At 37.7% G+C, this 16,448-nt stretch overlaps 1 protein-coding gene across 2 annotated transcripts; it reads right to left on the bottom strand.

The window, feature by feature from the left end:
* Positions 1 to 6,033: 6,033 nt before the first annotated feature.
* On the bottom strand, positions 6,034 to 11,129 carry LOC104119942 (5-methyltetrahydropteroyltriglutamate--homocysteine methyltransferase-like). 2 transcript variants are annotated; one of them, XM_009631575.4, is made up of 12 exons: positions 10,994 to 11,129; positions 9,413 to 9,766; positions 9,237 to 9,324; positions 8,781 to 8,908; positions 8,322 to 8,713; positions 8,073 to 8,236; positions 7,871 to 7,951; positions 7,615 to 7,781; positions 7,432 to 7,537; positions 7,061 to 7,311; positions 6,772 to 6,973; positions 6,034 to 6,683 (listed from the first exon to the last, which is right to left on the bottom strand). In XM_009631575.4, exons 2-12 carry the CDS (start codon positions 9,760 to 9,762, stop codon positions 6,315 to 6,317), a joined length of 2,298 nt encoding a protein of 765 aa, XP_009629870.1. In that variant the 5' UTR covers positions 9,763 to 9,766; positions 10,994 to 11,129; the 3' UTR covers positions 6,034 to 6,314. The 2 variants fall into 2 exon arrangements, with proteins under 2 accessions (XP_009629870.1, XP_009629878.1); XM_009631583.4 differs by lacking the exon at positions 10,994 to 11,129 and adding an exon at positions 10,839 to 10,977.
* Positions 11,130 to 16,448: the final 5,319 nt, after the last annotated feature.

Below are 16,448 nucleotides of genomic sequence, written 5' to 3'. Positions count from 1 at the left end.
TGTTTGGGGGGGGGGGGGGGGGGGGAGGAAAGTGAGCTTAAACTGACAACAAGATTTCTTCTCAAAATACACCAATCCGCTTCCTGGTATTATAATAAGGAAATCCAAAAACCATCAAAATAAATGATTTTCAAGAAAAAGACAACTCCAAGAAAAAAATCAGCAAAAGGCTCAGAGTGCAGTCTAACCTACACAATAATATATTGTTGTTTGCATGATCACCCAAGATGTAAAGAAGGATGCGAGCAAATCTATCAATGATGTACGAAAGAAGACAAGAAAAGAAGGAGTAAAAGAAAGGAAGAAGGCAAAGATCTGTCAACAGAAATAAGAAAGGAAGGCCTAAGAATAAAGAGATTTGTAAAAGATACGACAACCATGATGACAGAGTATAAAGAAGGAAGGACCAAGATTTGAGGAGATCTAGACGACTGAAATTATGCCTGCTCAGATTGCTGAAGATATGCGTCGCAAAGGAAGATTATCAATCCCTTAGATTAAGGAACAATCTAAGGACCACTTACAAGGAAGATTCACTTACAAGAAGGAAAGACTGGCAATCATGAACTAACTAAGGAAGCTCCGCACTTATTCGTGGAATGAATCATAACAAATTCAACTCCAAGGACCAATTCCCTTGCGATCACAAATCTCTCAACGATCTGCTGAAATCAGTGCCTAAGCCAGCAAATACTACAATCATTGGAACAAAATAGGTATTCAGAAATAAGTTGAGGATGGAAAGGTAATCAGAAAGCCAGATTGGTGGCCCAAGGCTACTCACAACAGGAAGAAGTCTACTATGATGAAACCTTTGCTCCGGTAGCGCGGTTAGAATCAATTCGTATACTGCTTGCATATGCATCTTTTAAAGGTTTTAAACTTTTTCAAATGGATATTAAAAGCGCTTTCTTAAATGGCTTTATTGATGAGGAGGTATATTAAAATAATCTCCTGGTTTTGAAAACTCAAAATTTTCTTACTATGTGTATAAGTTGACTAAAGCCTTTGTATGGACTCAAACAAGCTCCTCGAACCTGGTATGAAAGGCTTAGCTCATTCCTAACTGATCATGGATTCACAAGAGATAAAGTTGATACTACATTATTTATCAAAAGATCCTCGGAAGGTAATCTCACTATCCAAGTCTATGTTGGTTATATTATTTTTGGAAGAGCTAACTCTCTCCTGTGCGAGGAATTTTCTAATCTCATGCAAAGTGAGTTGGAAATGAGTATGATGGGAGAACTCACATTTTTTCTTGGACTTCAAATTCAACAATCTAAGAAGGGAACATTTATATGTCAGACCAAGTATACAAAGGAATTGATTCAAAAATTCGGCATAAGCAATTGGTACACCCATGAGCCCTTCAACAGGTCTTGACAAAGATGAGAAGGGAAATTCAGTGGATGAAACAAAGTACCGTGGGATGATTGGATCCTTACTTTATTTAACTACTAGTCGACCATATATTATGTTCGATGTGTGTAAGTGTGCCAGATTTTAGTCAGCTCCTAATTAATCACATCTGACAACAGTAAAGCGGATAATTCGCTATCTTATCAGAATTATTTCTTATGGACTATGGTATCCGGCATCTAACAATTTTAAGCTTGAAGGCTTTTCAGATGCTGATCTTGCAGGGGATAAAGAAGAACAAAAAAGCACCAGTGGAACATGTCAATTATTGGAAAAAATATTAATTTCCTGGAACAACAAGAAACAAGGTTCAGTAGCACTGTCCACAACTGAGGACGAATATATTGCTATTGGACAATGTTATGCTCAATTACTCTGGATGTCTTGTCAACTAGTCGACTATGAACCATAATTTAAACTTATTCAAATATTCTGTGATAATTCTAGTGCTATATGTCTTTCAAAGAACCCTGTGCATTATTCTAGAGCTAAGCATATAGATATTAAACTTCATTTCATTAGAGATCATGTCCTTAAAGGAGATATAGAATTGATGTTTGTTAGCACTACTGATCAATTTGCAGATACTTTTACAAAGCCCTTGCTTGAAGATAGATTATGTACTCTAAGGAAATTACTTGGCATTATTTCACTTAGTATAAAAAATTAGGACTTATGTGTTATTTTTAATTCTTTATATGGTTACTATTTTTTTGTAAGAAGTAGTTAATTGTGCGCCTCCATTTTTCCTCCCTTTTCGCATTAGTCACAACTCTCTAGAAATGAAAATCAATCATTATGTCCTTTCACTAACGCATTTTCCTTTCCTGTACTCAACCGTCAAATTCATTCCTTTTAACCTTCTAAATCACTTCCATTCTTCATTCATCGGTCCTATCGCTCAGAAACCCTCATCCAAAACTCATCAATGGCGAAAAGCTCAAAAACCCCTTTGCCTCCACTCGAAAAAGCACTTGTTTCAGGGCAAAACCTTTCTCTCAGCCCCCAAAATCAGTAGATTTAGGTTCCGATCATTCTGAAGGCTTTGCCTCCTCTCAGGCAGAGCTCTCTGACAACACTCGTAGCCTGAACGAGAAAGCCCTTGGAAAACGACCCATGGAAGAACCTCCTGAATCTTTCACCCCAAAGAAACCTAAAGTAGACCTTTCGATCTCTCTAGAGTCAGACATTAACTTCTGGGATACTCCAAATAGAGACACCTTCGTTGCCCTCAATGACAAGCCTATAGCCCATGGCAGAGTGATCGATTTAAATGATATGGAAGCCTCAACTGTAAGGTAAAAGAGCTTTTTGATCTCCAAGGTTGGTCAAACTTCCTCTCTCTACCGCCCCCTAAAATCTATTCCCTAGTTAGGGTGTTTTATGCTAATCTCCGTTCTCCCAAGCCTGATAAGTTGGAATCTCTAGTTCTAAGGAAGCGCACTATTCTAGATTGTGCCCTGTTTGACTCGATTTTTCAGTGTAAGTATTCTGGTTTCTCTATGCTTTTCAAAAATACATGGCCTGAAGATTTTGAAATTACTTTTGATCAAGCAAAGCGTTGCATAGCTGAGTCTCCCTCTGATTCCCTTCCTAACCAGTTAGGCCCCAGTAATGTTAGTTTTGAAATCTGGGTGTCGCACACATTGTAGCAACAACCCTTCTCCCTCGCATTGGTTCATTCTCCACATTTTCTCAATAAGATACCTTTCTTGTTTATTGCCTAGTGACCAAGCGTAAAGTCAAACTGTCTTCTTGGGTCATAATATGATTGAAAGTGTTGATGATCCCACTAGTCTTCCTTATGATATGGTTATCACTCATCTCCTAGAACCTCATAACATCACTATTTCCAATTACCCCTTTGTCTCTGTCACAAAATCTTACAATTCTAGAGGCTTTGGCAGTATGGGGTATGTTTGTGCTAAGGGTACCTGGGTGAAGAAACAAGAAGGAAAGATTAAGGTTGTTCATACTGAATCCAAAGCTAGAACGTCTGGTTCCCATCATGGTGTGTGTGATCGCGAGCTTGTGGAGAAATTGACTGATATGGACAACAAGTTGACCATCATCAAGGACCTTCTTGTCTCGACTCAATCAACCATTGGGGACATCCATGACATTTCTAATGAGACATGGTCAGATGTATCAAAGATAAAGGTCAAGATTCTCAAGTTAGCAGAGAATGCAGTCAAAGCTTTCAAGGAGGTGCATGACAAGATTGATGGGGTATCTGTTATAGTGAATACTAGCTTTAATCATCTGAAGGAGGCTATCTGCAATACTCTCACTCATTTTCTGCGTCGTTAGTTGTGAATAGGTGAATGTTTAATACAATATTTTCTTTCTGTTGTTTTCGTTTTGCTATTTTTGACTGGTTCACCAGTCTTTGGATGTTTTTGTAGGACACTCGCTATCACTGCATATCTATCACTGTACTTATGTTTGCATAGTTTGCAGTGCTTCTTTATGATTACATATTGTTATAATCCTTTTTGCTGATGCCAAAAGTTGAAGAAATGAGTTTACAGTACAGGTAGCAATTTTTTATGACTGTCATGTTGAGGGGGAGTCGACTGCTACGAGTATTCAGCAAGTATACACATCTTCATGACTGTTCTGTTGGGGGGAGTCAACTACCACGTGATGCCCAATCAATGAGGAGTCAGCTACAGCAAGAAGAGAGACGAGTAAACAGGGAAGTAGACTATTTTTATATATGTTATTTTATCATCATCAAAAAGGGAGAGATTGTTAGATCTAGATTTCAATGATGAAAAAAATAACATATTGTTATTTGCAGGATCATTCAAGATGCAAAGAAGGATGCAAGCAAGTATATCAATGATGTACGAAAGAAGACAAAAAATGAAGGAGTAAAAGAAAGGAAGAATGCAAAGATCTATCAATAGAAACAAGAAAGGAAGGCCTAAGAATAAAGAGATTTGTATAAGATACGACAACCAGGATGACAGAGTATAAAGAAGAAAGGACCAAGATCTGAGGAGATCTAAACTGCTGAAATTGCGCCTGCTTAGATTGCTGAAGATATGCGTCGCAAGGGAAGGCTATCAATCCCTTAGATCAAGAAACAATCTAAGGACCACTTACAAGGAAGATTCACTTACAAGAAGGAAAGACCGGCAATCATGAACCAGCTAAGGAAGCTCCGCACTTATTCTTGGAATGAATCATAACAGATTCAACTCCAAGGATCAATTCCTTTGAGATCGCAAATCTCTCAACGATCTACTGAAATCAACCAAGCCAAATATGCGCCCCTGCATCTAGTATTGGGTAGACCTCATACTATAATTGTCCTAACACTACCATATCTTTTGTTTCCTTTCTTTTGGAACAATCACAAATATTTTTTTGATTATAGATCTACTACGAGAAATTCAATGCGTAATCTCAGCATTCAATGTGTATTCCTGAATAATCTTCAAGTATATATTGCAAATTATCAAGAAATAATGATATACTTTGATCAAACCAACTTCATGCTCTTTGTTCTACTCTAAACAAGCATTGTAATCTAAGTATAGTTTACTGTGTAATCAGTAGAGAGAAAAAAGAGAGAAAAACCTTGGTGAGGCATTGTATCACAATTATTACGAGTGTACTTAGAACCAAGAGTGAGTTGGTGTTCGGAGACAACATCAACATAATTGTACGAAGTTATTCAAGGAGCTTTGAAGAGAGAACACACGTGCAACCCAAGGGGACCGGAGTAGGATTCATTGAATCTGAACTAGTATAAAAATTTTAGGTGTCTTTAATTCCTGCACTTTACTTCTGTCTTTAGTTTTATTCTGCTTTTACTTTAGTCAACTATTTGATAAACTAGTCAATTACTTATGATATATAAAAAACAATCGACAATTCACCCCCTCCCCCCTCTTGTACTTTCACTTAAATTATGGGGCACGGGCTTGATATGAAACACTAATTTCTTCGGCGAGTTAGAAGTATATTGCCATTCTTTTTTACTTATATTTGTCTATAGCTAACCTACATCATATCCTCTTAACTTGCGATCCTCCCCTAGATCTTGTGTAAATACGAGATGATTTGTGCGTAACACTGTCCTTTTATGATTATATTCGTGTAGACACTAAGCTGAACTAATTTATTGTTGTTATCGAGGTATGTGTTGATACTGTTATGTTCTTATGTGTTTTTATTTTTATCCTAGAAAAGATTTCAGAGAATACACTCTCAAAAACTTAGAGATTATCACATGTTTGACGTTGTTGTTTGCTATTTGAATTCCAGAAGACTACAGGAAAACTCTTTTGGAAAAAGATACGTGTAGTAACAAACACATTCAGAATGGTTTGCATGGTCAAAACATAAGCTTAATCGTTAACAATTTTGGGACAGGTTTTTTTTTTTTTTTTGTTTTTTGAATAATAAATAATTTTGTGAATGTAAGGCGAGAAGACATAAAGCTTCTTAAATTTTGATTCTGAGAACTACGTAAATGATGGTTTGCAGGAAATTTGACATTTGGAATGGCAACTCTGGAAGTTCATCTCGAATAACGATTTAAACATGATGTAATAATAAAATAAAATAAAAAAAGGAAGCAGAAAAGTGAGCATAAACTGACAACAAGATTTCTCTGATTTCTTCTCCAAAATACATCAATCCGCTTGCTGGTATTGTAATAAAGAAATCCAAAAACCATCAAATACAGTAGATAAATGATTTTCAAGAAAAAGATAGCTCCAAAGAAAAAAAATCAGCATAAGGCTCAGAGGGCAGACTAACCTACACAATAATATTTCATCACAAGCACAATTACTAAAATCAACAGAGAAATTTCTCATTCAAGTTCAAAGAACACCATGTTATAGTTGATTCAAGAATCCTCTAGCTCATTCAGTTCACTTGGCACTGGCGAGCTGAGTGCGGATTGCCTTGGCTGCAGACACCATGTTTTGCAGGGCTGGTTTCACCTCGGTGTACTTGCGAGTCTTGAGACCACAGTCGGGGTTGACCCACAAGATGTTGGTGTCAAGAACTGCAAGCATCTTGTTAACTCTATCGGCTATCTCCTCTGTGGATGGTATTCTTGGAGAGTGGATGTCATAGACACCGGGACCAATGCCAGCTCCGTACTTCACTCCCTCCCTGAAAACTGAGAGGAGTTTCTCATCAGAACGTGAGTTCTCAATAGTGATCACATCCGCATCCATGTCTATGATGGAGTGGATAATGTCGTTGAAGTTGGAGTAGCACATGTGGGTGTGGATCTGCAAGCCACAAAAGATAAGCTCATTAACAAGCAGATATCGGTTTAAAATAAGTTCTGAAGTTAAAACAACAAGATCAGAATCGAACCTGTGTAGTGTCCTGGATACCGACGTTGGTGATTCTGAAGGAGTGGACAGCCCAGTTCAAGTAGAATGCGTGTTCAGACTTCCTCAGAGGCAAGCCTTCTCTCAAAGCAGCTTCATCGATTTGGATCACAGTGATTCCTGCCTTCTCCAAATCCTCCACTTCATCCTTAATGGCCAAAGCAATCTGGTAGCAGGTCTCAAACCTAGAAAAAGCGATGATGGCAGTCAACATTACACATAATTGGAGAAGGTATAAAACTCAAATTAGGAGGGCATAAATTAAAAGTTACCTTGGCTGGTCATTTCTGACAAAAGACCAGTTGAGAATGGTGACAGGGCCGGTAAGCATTCCCTTCATTGGCCTCTTGGTCATGCTTTGAGCAGCTGAGGACCAGAAGACAGTCATTGGCTTTGGGCGGCTCACATCACCATAGATGATAGGTGGCTTCACACATCGAGATCCATACGATTGAACCCATCCATTAGTAGTGAAGGCAAAACCAGATAGCTGCTCTCCAAAGTACTCAACCATATCGTTCCTCTGCATACATCAAGCATTCAAACTTACTAATCCATATTTACGCATGCGAGCGTGTGTATATGGACACAAAAAATGCTAATACATGCATATGCATGCAAGTTAAGTAGGTAATTGTCCTACCTCAGGCTCTCCGTGAACCAAGACATCAATGTCAAGCTCTTCTTGGAGATCGACAACCTTCTTGATTTCCTCCTTGATGGCTTTAACATATTCCTCCTCAGAGATCCTATAAATAAATGAATTATGAGAAGAGATGTTCAACAAGACCAACAATAAGAAGCAGAAAATAAGTATAACACTGACTTCTTGGCCTTGTATTCACGACGAACTCTTCTAAGCTCCACTGTCTGAGGGAAGGATCCAATGGTGGTTGTAGGCAGAATTGGTAGGTTAAGTTTCTGTTGTTGGGCATCAAGTCTAGCACTAACATTTGTAGCCCGGCGGTGGTCAGATCCTTGAAGAGCAGCGGACTGAGATATCACACAAGAGTAAAAAGTAGTAAGTACAATATGATACAAGTCATTAGAAAGAGAAGACGATCCTTCAGTTCAACACTTACAGCCTTTTGAACAGCTTCATTTGTCACTCTTGGGGAGGACTTTCTGGAAGCTTGAGCAGCAGCATTAGCAGAGAAAAATGCCTGTAAGTACAATGAACACATTTAGCCGTGATATGCGAAAAACTTGCCGAGAGTAAAAGTAAAAAAGACTCATTTTCCGAAGTGATTTTATGAAGACCATTTAGTTAAGAACAAACTATACCTCATCCTTGGTACCAGCCAATGCCTTGGCTAAAGCATTCACTTCAACAACCTTTTGGGCAGCAAATGCGAGCCATGATTTGATTTCATTGTCTAGCTTTGGCTCGTTGACCAGATCAACAGCAGTGTGGAGTAGGGAGCAAGATGTAGAGACGACAAGCTTGTCTGCATAATTGAATGAAAAAATTAATCATCTTCTGCTGACAAAATCACTACCAACTATCAAGTGATGAGATAGGAAATACATTACCTTTTCCTACAATGCCCTCAAGAGATTGCAGGAGGTTAAGAGATGCAGCAAGATCATTAGCCCAAATGTTTCTCCCGTCAACCACTCCAGCAAACAAGTACTTGCCGGAAGGGAAACCACCCTTGATTAAATCGAGGGCCTGAGTTCCACGGACCAAGTCAAAACCAAAGCCGGTAACTCCTTTCAAAGCAGTGAGGGTTTTGAATGCCTCGGCAGGAACATCAGCAAAGTAGGTCTCAACGATAACATTGAGGCCAGATAGAGATGACTCCAACTCAGCATAGGCCTTAGTGAATGCTTCCAATTTGAGAGCCTCTAGATCCAACACAAGTGTAGGCTCGTCAAACTGAATCCAAGAAGCGCCAGCTGCCTTCAACTCCGCAATAACTTCCCTACATTGACAATTTAAGTTAGACTATGTCCATTCAGATATAGAGGGCGTGAAAAAAGAATACTTACTTGTAGATTGGAAGGATTTTGTCCAGAAGTGACAAAAGGGGGAAAGATTTCTCAACACCCTTAGCAGGTTTGGACAGCAACAAATATGAAACTGGACCAACAAGTACTGGAACAGTATCTACTCCAAGCTGCGTGAGTAAAAAGATCAAGATAAATAAATAAATCATCTAATCTTTTATTTCCATGCATAAGCACAGTAGATTTGACAAGACAATGTAAATGTTGTAACCAAGTATGCACCAAAACAAAATGAAAACATAAAAGAAATGAACAATCAGTCTTTCTAGAGTCTAGACCACAAATCCAAATTTGTATCTGCTCTCTTAGAAAATTAAATAAAACAAAAAAGTGAAGTCCATGATGATGAATGATCACATCCATTAATTATATTCCCCTTTCAATAGTTCAAAAATCAGATGTATTGTGAAATGAAAAAGTATATATAAAAGAACATACCCCCTTGGCCTCTTTGTACTCATCTACTGCCTTGTGAGAAGCATAAGAAAAGTTAACATCAGGTCCCAACTCAGGGACAATGAAGTGGCTGGATCAAACATCGAAAAACCATAAATCAACACGCGGACAAGATAATCATATATCCGATAAAAAGAAAAAGTGGATGTATCACTTACTAGTTGGTATCAAACCACTTTGTCATCTCCATTGCAGGGACAGAGGCGTTTCCTCTGGCCATGGAGAAGTAAGTGTCAAACCCGATCTCACCACCGGTCCAGTTGTACCTAGAAGGGACGGCACCAAGCATTGCGGTTGTGTCGAGCACTTGATCATAGTAAGAGAAGGTGTTGCTGGGAATATACTTAATGCCAGCATCAGCCATCTGTTTCCAGATAGATGACCTGAGGTCAGCAGACACCTTCTTCAAGTCCTCGGCACTGCTCTTTCCATCCCAGAAAGACTCGAGAGCAAATTTGAGCTCTCTCTTTGGGCCCATACGAGGGTATCCAACAATGTGAGATGCCATTTTTCTGCTTCAACAAAAAACACTCAATAAGACATGAACTTAAACCAAACTCATTCTTTATTCACACACTTTGAATAGATCTAGTTTTGGTAAAGGTTCCACCAAAACGCCCTTGATTAGAGGGGAATGGATATAAAGGATTATATAGCTGACCCAAATCAGGTGTCGTTGATGGTTAATGAAGATACTTAAAATGCTTAAAGATTCATTCTTCTTTTTTTATAAATTTTTTGGAAGGTGGTTGGGGGTGGTTGAGCATTGCCACGTGTTGTATTAAATGTATATAATTAGAAAGTGCATTATTACAAAAAGCAGAGCTTGGCTCTTTTCCAAGTACAACTAACAAACAGAGAATGAAACCTTAAAACAATGATACAAAAGCAAAACAAGTACACAATGCTGATTTCCCAAACAAAAATCAACACTCAGTTAAATAAGGCAATTATTCATCATATATATAACATATATGAACTTCAGAAAACCAGATCTGCATTACATCAAGCAATAAAAGTTGGTTCACAAACACCCAATACCCACCTCAAATCAGATCTAACGAGAGAACAAAGACCTTAATACAGATCTGCAACTTCTCACCACCTCATATTTTTCTTTTAAAACAGATCCCAAGGGACAGTGGCGCACAGTTCTAAACACAGTGGATAATGGGCTCGCCCCTCTACCCTCACCATCCCATAATTACACAGATCTAAAACTCAATATCCATGCATAAAGATTCACACCCCAGAGACAAAAGGGTCAAATGGTTTTGTGGCCCGTTACAAGACTTGTTTTTAGTTTTATGACCTCGTTTCATTTTTTATAAAGAAATTTACTTTTACACATAATAGATTTGAAATAACCAGATCTAAAAAAGACACTTTCTTAATTTAGAACATTGTAAAAAGCCATGAAGCCTAAAACCTCGAAACAAAAACGGTGAGTAGTATATAATTGCAATCCATTAAGAGCTAAAGAGGAAAAATGACACATAACATCAAATGGGCCCATAACCATATAGTACTAAACCAACACACAAAAAAACAATTTGGATTCAAGAATTAACACTAAATCCATACCAATTGGGGAAGAAACAAAAACGGAATCTTGAGGGGGGAAAACAAAACCAAAAAAGAATCCAACTTCAAATGAAGTGTTGTAAAGGGAATATGGCAACAGGAATACAAGAAATGAAAGGTTAAATAACAGAATTAGGACGAACGACAGAGCGTACCTTTAGCAAAATATAGGAACCGGTGAAGAGTGGTTCTTGGTCGTAGAATGAAGAAGAAGAAGAAGAAAAGGGAGGACGCGAGTTTGAAGCGGAAGATGATTTGGTTTATATAGAAAGGGTTGTACAAAAAGTTGGTGTCGTGTGGTAGATCTGGCATGGGAATATAAAAATTGATTAAAATTCTTATAAGCAAGGTAAAAACTTTACTCATATATACATGGTATTTTTCCAAATTATATTAATTTACCTAATTAAATACTTAATAAATTAATATAAAAATATGTAATAATTAAATATATAATAATAACCATTACGTGAATACGCGTGTTATATATTCATTAATTTATAAACAGTCAACTTTAAAAATTACTATATTAATATAATTACAGCTGTAACAGATCATATATTATACTTTATGGGGACCAATCAATTTATTTTATAGACGGTTGAATTTAATTGACTCTAAAGTGATTTGATCATGCAGGAGTAAATTCAAATTTTAAGTTGAAGTTGAAAAAAAAAATTACCTTACAGAAATTCGAGTTTGAGATGTTTGAAGTTGAATATGAACCTATACAAATTTAAGTAATATATATATTTTACTATATAGACTGACTGTACAAACTAATTGTTGAAATTTTCACATTTTTCTTCACTATCAGTTATTAAAAGATAATTACAAGAAATGGTCTACACCAAGTGTAGATTTATAAATTACCTATAATAAGATTATATGTATTGTTAGGAGACAAAAATAATTGCACTATGAATCTATAAAAGTGCAACGCCATATCTTGATTGTGAAAGTTGGGTGTGGTGCCTAATACCTACCCCTAGAAGGCTAGAATCGTAAAGAATGATGAGGATATCCCTTCATTCTCAATATAGTATTAATTTAACATAATTAGGTGATAGATATGTCTTCGTAATCCGAAGGCCTATCAGTACCTTCTCTAATTTCCGGGATAAAAATAATGTATGCATACACTATTGTTCTCAAATTTCATTTGTGAAAATTTATTGAGTTATTATTGTAGGTGATAGATATTGACGATACGTATAAATATATTTATTTGTTTGATACAAAGGTTGTACGTGAATAAAGTTTTTCGACTGAGTAAACATACTTTGTCAAGTGGCAAAGAGCAAAACTCGATCTACATATTTAGCTTCAAAACCTTTGCTTGTCGGTGCATCATTAGTTAGAAGTCACGACAGTTAATGATGCCAATACTATGGTTTTTCCAGCATTTGAGTAAAAACAAAATCAATGCTACTACTGTCTTGGCTTCTTGTCTAAGGAATTCATATTACAAGACATAAGATCTCATTCAATGCCACAAATTTAGCAAATTTACCCTGATCTTATAAAATTTTCATGTGTATTATATTACGGATCTTCTATGTCGTGCAATAGAAAGATCTCATGTGAAATGAGCTTTATAATGAAAAGTCCTTTGTAATAGATCATATCTGATTAAAAAAAATGCTTCCATTTTTATCTTTTTAAAGCCTTTTTCACATTTATTATTTCTCTACACCAATCTATATTTATATTCTATATATTATTATTAAAAAGATTGAAAAAAGCTCTCTTCTTTAGCCAAGTGGCACCTTTAAAATTAGTCACATGTAATGTATTAACTAATTAACTATTAACTAATAACTAATTTAGTCATATGGCACAACCAGAAAAAGCCACATATAATTTATTTCTTAATTAATTAATAATAAATAACTAAATCAAAATATTAGAAAATTTACTATATAATACTTAAAAACATTATTAATTTATATCTATATATTATTAAAAGGAGAGGAAAAAACCCTCTCTTAAGCCAAGTGATAACCTTAAAATTAGCCACATGTAATGTGTTAACTAATTAACTATTAACTAATAATAATTTAGCCATATGGTTGTGTTGACCCAAAAGGTCATCTTATGTTTTAGAACTCGAATCGGCGCTCTTAAGCCTTTAAAATCTCATTTTTACCCCTCCTCGATTTGCGTGCGCAGTCCGGGCAGGTTTCCTGAAAGCTTTTATGTTGAAAACTAATGAAAATAAGAATTTTTGCCTTAAAAGTTAATTTTAGTTGACTTCGGTCAATATTTTTGGTAAACGGGCTCGGATCCGTGCTTTGACAGTCCCGATGGGTCCGTATCGAATTATGGGACCTGGGCGTATACCCGGAATCGAATTTGAAGGTCTCTAGCTTGAGTTATGAATTTTTGATGAAAATTAAAAATTTAGAAATTATTTATTTTTAAGAATTGATTGATATTTGGCATTGTTAGTATCGGGTCCGTATTTTGGTTTCGGAGCTCGGTACAGGTTCATTATGATATTTAAGACTTGTCTGTGAAATTTGGTGAGAAACAGAGTTGATTTGACGTGATTCGGACGTCCAGTTGAGAAAATAAAAATTTTAAAGTGTTCTTGAGAATGTCATTTGATTTGGTACTAAATTCGTAGTTCTAGGTGTTATTTTGGCGATTTGATCACGCAAGCAAGTTTGTATGATATTTTTAGACTTGCGTGCATGTTTGGTTTGGAGTCCCGAGCGCTCGGGTGAGTTTTGGATAGGCTACAGAGTGATTTGGACTTAGAAAAAAAAATAGCTGGTGTGCTTCAGCTGTGTTGCAGGCCTCAGACCTCGCAAATGCGAGGTCATAGTTGGTATTTATGATCACTGTTGTGGTCACATTTGCGAACTTCTCATCGCAAATGCGAAGAGAAGCTGGGCCAGCCTGTGTTCGCAAATGCGAACTTTTCTTCACATTTGCGAACTGAGTCTGGGAGGGGTATAAATCGCAAATGCGATATTTTGTCCTCATTTGTGAGGTCAGTGATCGCAATTGCGACACTTTCCTCGCATTTGCTAAGGGCAGTGGGAATATGAAGGCTTCGCAATTGTGATAGCCCCTTCGCAATTGCGAGCTTCGCATTTGCGAAGCTCAGGTCGCAAATGCGACGTCTGCAGCCGAACAAAATGACTTTTGGACGGAAATTTTCATTCAATTCCCAAATTTTCAAGACCTAAAATACAAGAGGCGATTTTTCAAAGACCATCTCTTCCCCAAATCTTAGGTAAGTGATTCTAAACTGGTTTCTTTCAATCTTTCACTACATTTTACAAGATTTCAACCAAAAATCTAAGGTTTTCATGGTAGAATTAGAGGTTTTGGGTAGAAAGTAGGGATTTCGGAAATTTTTTGGATTTAGACCTCAATTTGAGGTCGGATTCCAAAACCAATTATATATTCAGGCTCGAGGGTGAATGGGTAAATAAAATTTGGTCCGAACATCGAGTTTTGACCAGGTGGGCCCGGAGTTGATTTTTGGCTTTTTGGAGGAACATTTAGAAAATCTAAAATTATGCAATGTAATTGATTCCTTTAGCAAAATTTGATATTATTGAGTCATTTTTTAATAGATACGAGTGGTTTGGGGGTGAATTCCAAGGAAAAAGCTGTGATTGAGAATTAAGTGGCCTTCAGAGTAAGGTAAGTATTGTGTCTAACCCTGACTTGAGGGAATTAGGAACCTTAGATTACTTGCTAAGTGAAATTCTTGTGAGCGGCGTATATGTGAGGTGACGAGTACCTATGCGCTGCCAATTTACATGTTTTTCCATGTTTCTCTGTTTTTCTAATATTGTCTCATTCCTATGCCAAATTGCTACGTGTTATACTAGTGTTATCCAAATTATCGTTCTTATTATGTTTACGGATTTTTTGGTGATAATTGAGTTTTTATTTCAAGATAAGATTGATATTATGGAACTAAATATTGAAGTACGGTTTGTACTTGTTATTCTATCTCCCTGTTGCTATTTATGCATTGCATTATGGTAAGGGAGAGTGTTAATGCACGAAGAGTGATGTCGTGCCATATTGTGAGTGTTAATGCACGAAGGGCGACACCGTTCCATATTGTGAGTATTAATGCACGAAGGGTGATGGCGTGCCATATTGTGAGTGTTAATGCACGAAGGGTGATGTCGTGCCACGATATGAGAGTAAAAACACGAAAGGTGATGCCGTGCCATTTCTATTAATTTTATGGTGAGATTGAGAGTAAATGCACGAATGGTGATGCCGTGCATTTTTTCTTACCGTATTCACTATTCCTGTTGATTCATGGTATATTAACTGCTCCGGTGATCATTCTGTTATAGTTCTTTATCTTGTATTCCCCTCAGTATGTTTTTTCCTCCCGACATTTCTGTTTAGTTCTTCATTCCTATTATTTGCGTATACATTGTTAAATTATACAGGTTGATTGTAGGTGCCTTGCCTTAGCCTCGTCACTACTTCGTCGAGGTTAGGCTCGACACTTACCAGTACATGGGGTCGGTTGTACTGATGCTGCACTCTGCACTTTCTGTGCAGATTTTGATACCGGCTCTGGTTGATCGGGATTTTGCTATTGGTCCGCTGTCCAGAGACTCAAGGTAGATCTGTCGGCGTCCACAAACCTTGAAGTCCCCGTCTATCATTTCTGTTCTACTGTTTCTTTTATTCAGACAGTTGTATTTCTTTTAGACTATTACTTGTAGTAAATTCTAGAATGCTCGTGAATTGTGACTCCAGATCCGGATGGTAGTAATTAATATAATTTTTATGATATTTCGCACTTATTATATTTTATTTTAGCTAATTATTGTTACTTAATGAATGAAAATAAGGGATTGGTTTAATGATTCTCTAACGTTGGCTTGCCTGGCAAGTGAAATGTTAGGCGTCATCATGGTCCCGTCGGTGAGAAATTTTGGGTCGTGACAGTTGGTATCAGAGCACTAGGTTGCCTAGGTCTCACGATTCACGAGCAAGCTTAGTAGAGTCTGGAGGATCGGTTCGGAGACGTCTGTTCTTATCTTCCAGAGACTATGAAGTTTAGGAACAAGTTTCACTTCTATTCTTCCTTGTCGTGCGATTTTTCTTTCTCAATACTGATTGAACTCTTCTACTCTTATTCTCTCACAGATGGCAAGAACACGTACCGCTTCCTCAACTGAGCAGCAACCAGAGCCTTCAGTGATAGCTCCTACGTGGGGCAGAGGTCGAGGCCGAGGCCGTGCCAGAGACCGAGGCAGGGGCAGGGCTCAGCCTAGGGCCTGAGCAGCAGCCTCAGCTAGAGATTGACGAGGAGGTTCCAGCCCAGACTGTTCCTGTCGGACCAGCTTAGGTTCCTGAGGGGTTCATTGCTACCCCAGTACTTCATAACGCTTGGTCCGTTTGGTGGGCCTTATGGAGAGTGTGGCCCAGACTGGCACATTTCCCATTGCACCAGCAGTCTCTCAGGCTGGAGGAGAAGCCCAGACTCCTACCACTCCTGCTCCGGAGCAGATAGCTCCCCAGTATCATGCTCCAGCAGCTCAGCCAATCGGGTTAGTTCAGCTGGTTATTGCGGCACAGGTCGGAGATGGGCCAGCTATGTCTTCTGAGGCTTTA

This window comes from Nicotiana tomentosiformis, chromosome 2 (genome assembly GCF_000390325.3).
Source record: "Nicotiana tomentosiformis chromosome 2, ASM39032v3, whole genome shotgun sequence".
Taxonomy (NCBI): Eukaryota; Viridiplantae; Streptophyta; class Magnoliopsida; order Solanales; family Solanaceae; genus Nicotiana; species Nicotiana tomentosiformis.
Note: the sequence above shows the minus strand (reverse complement) of the source record. Positions and strands in the feature narration are given on the sequence as shown.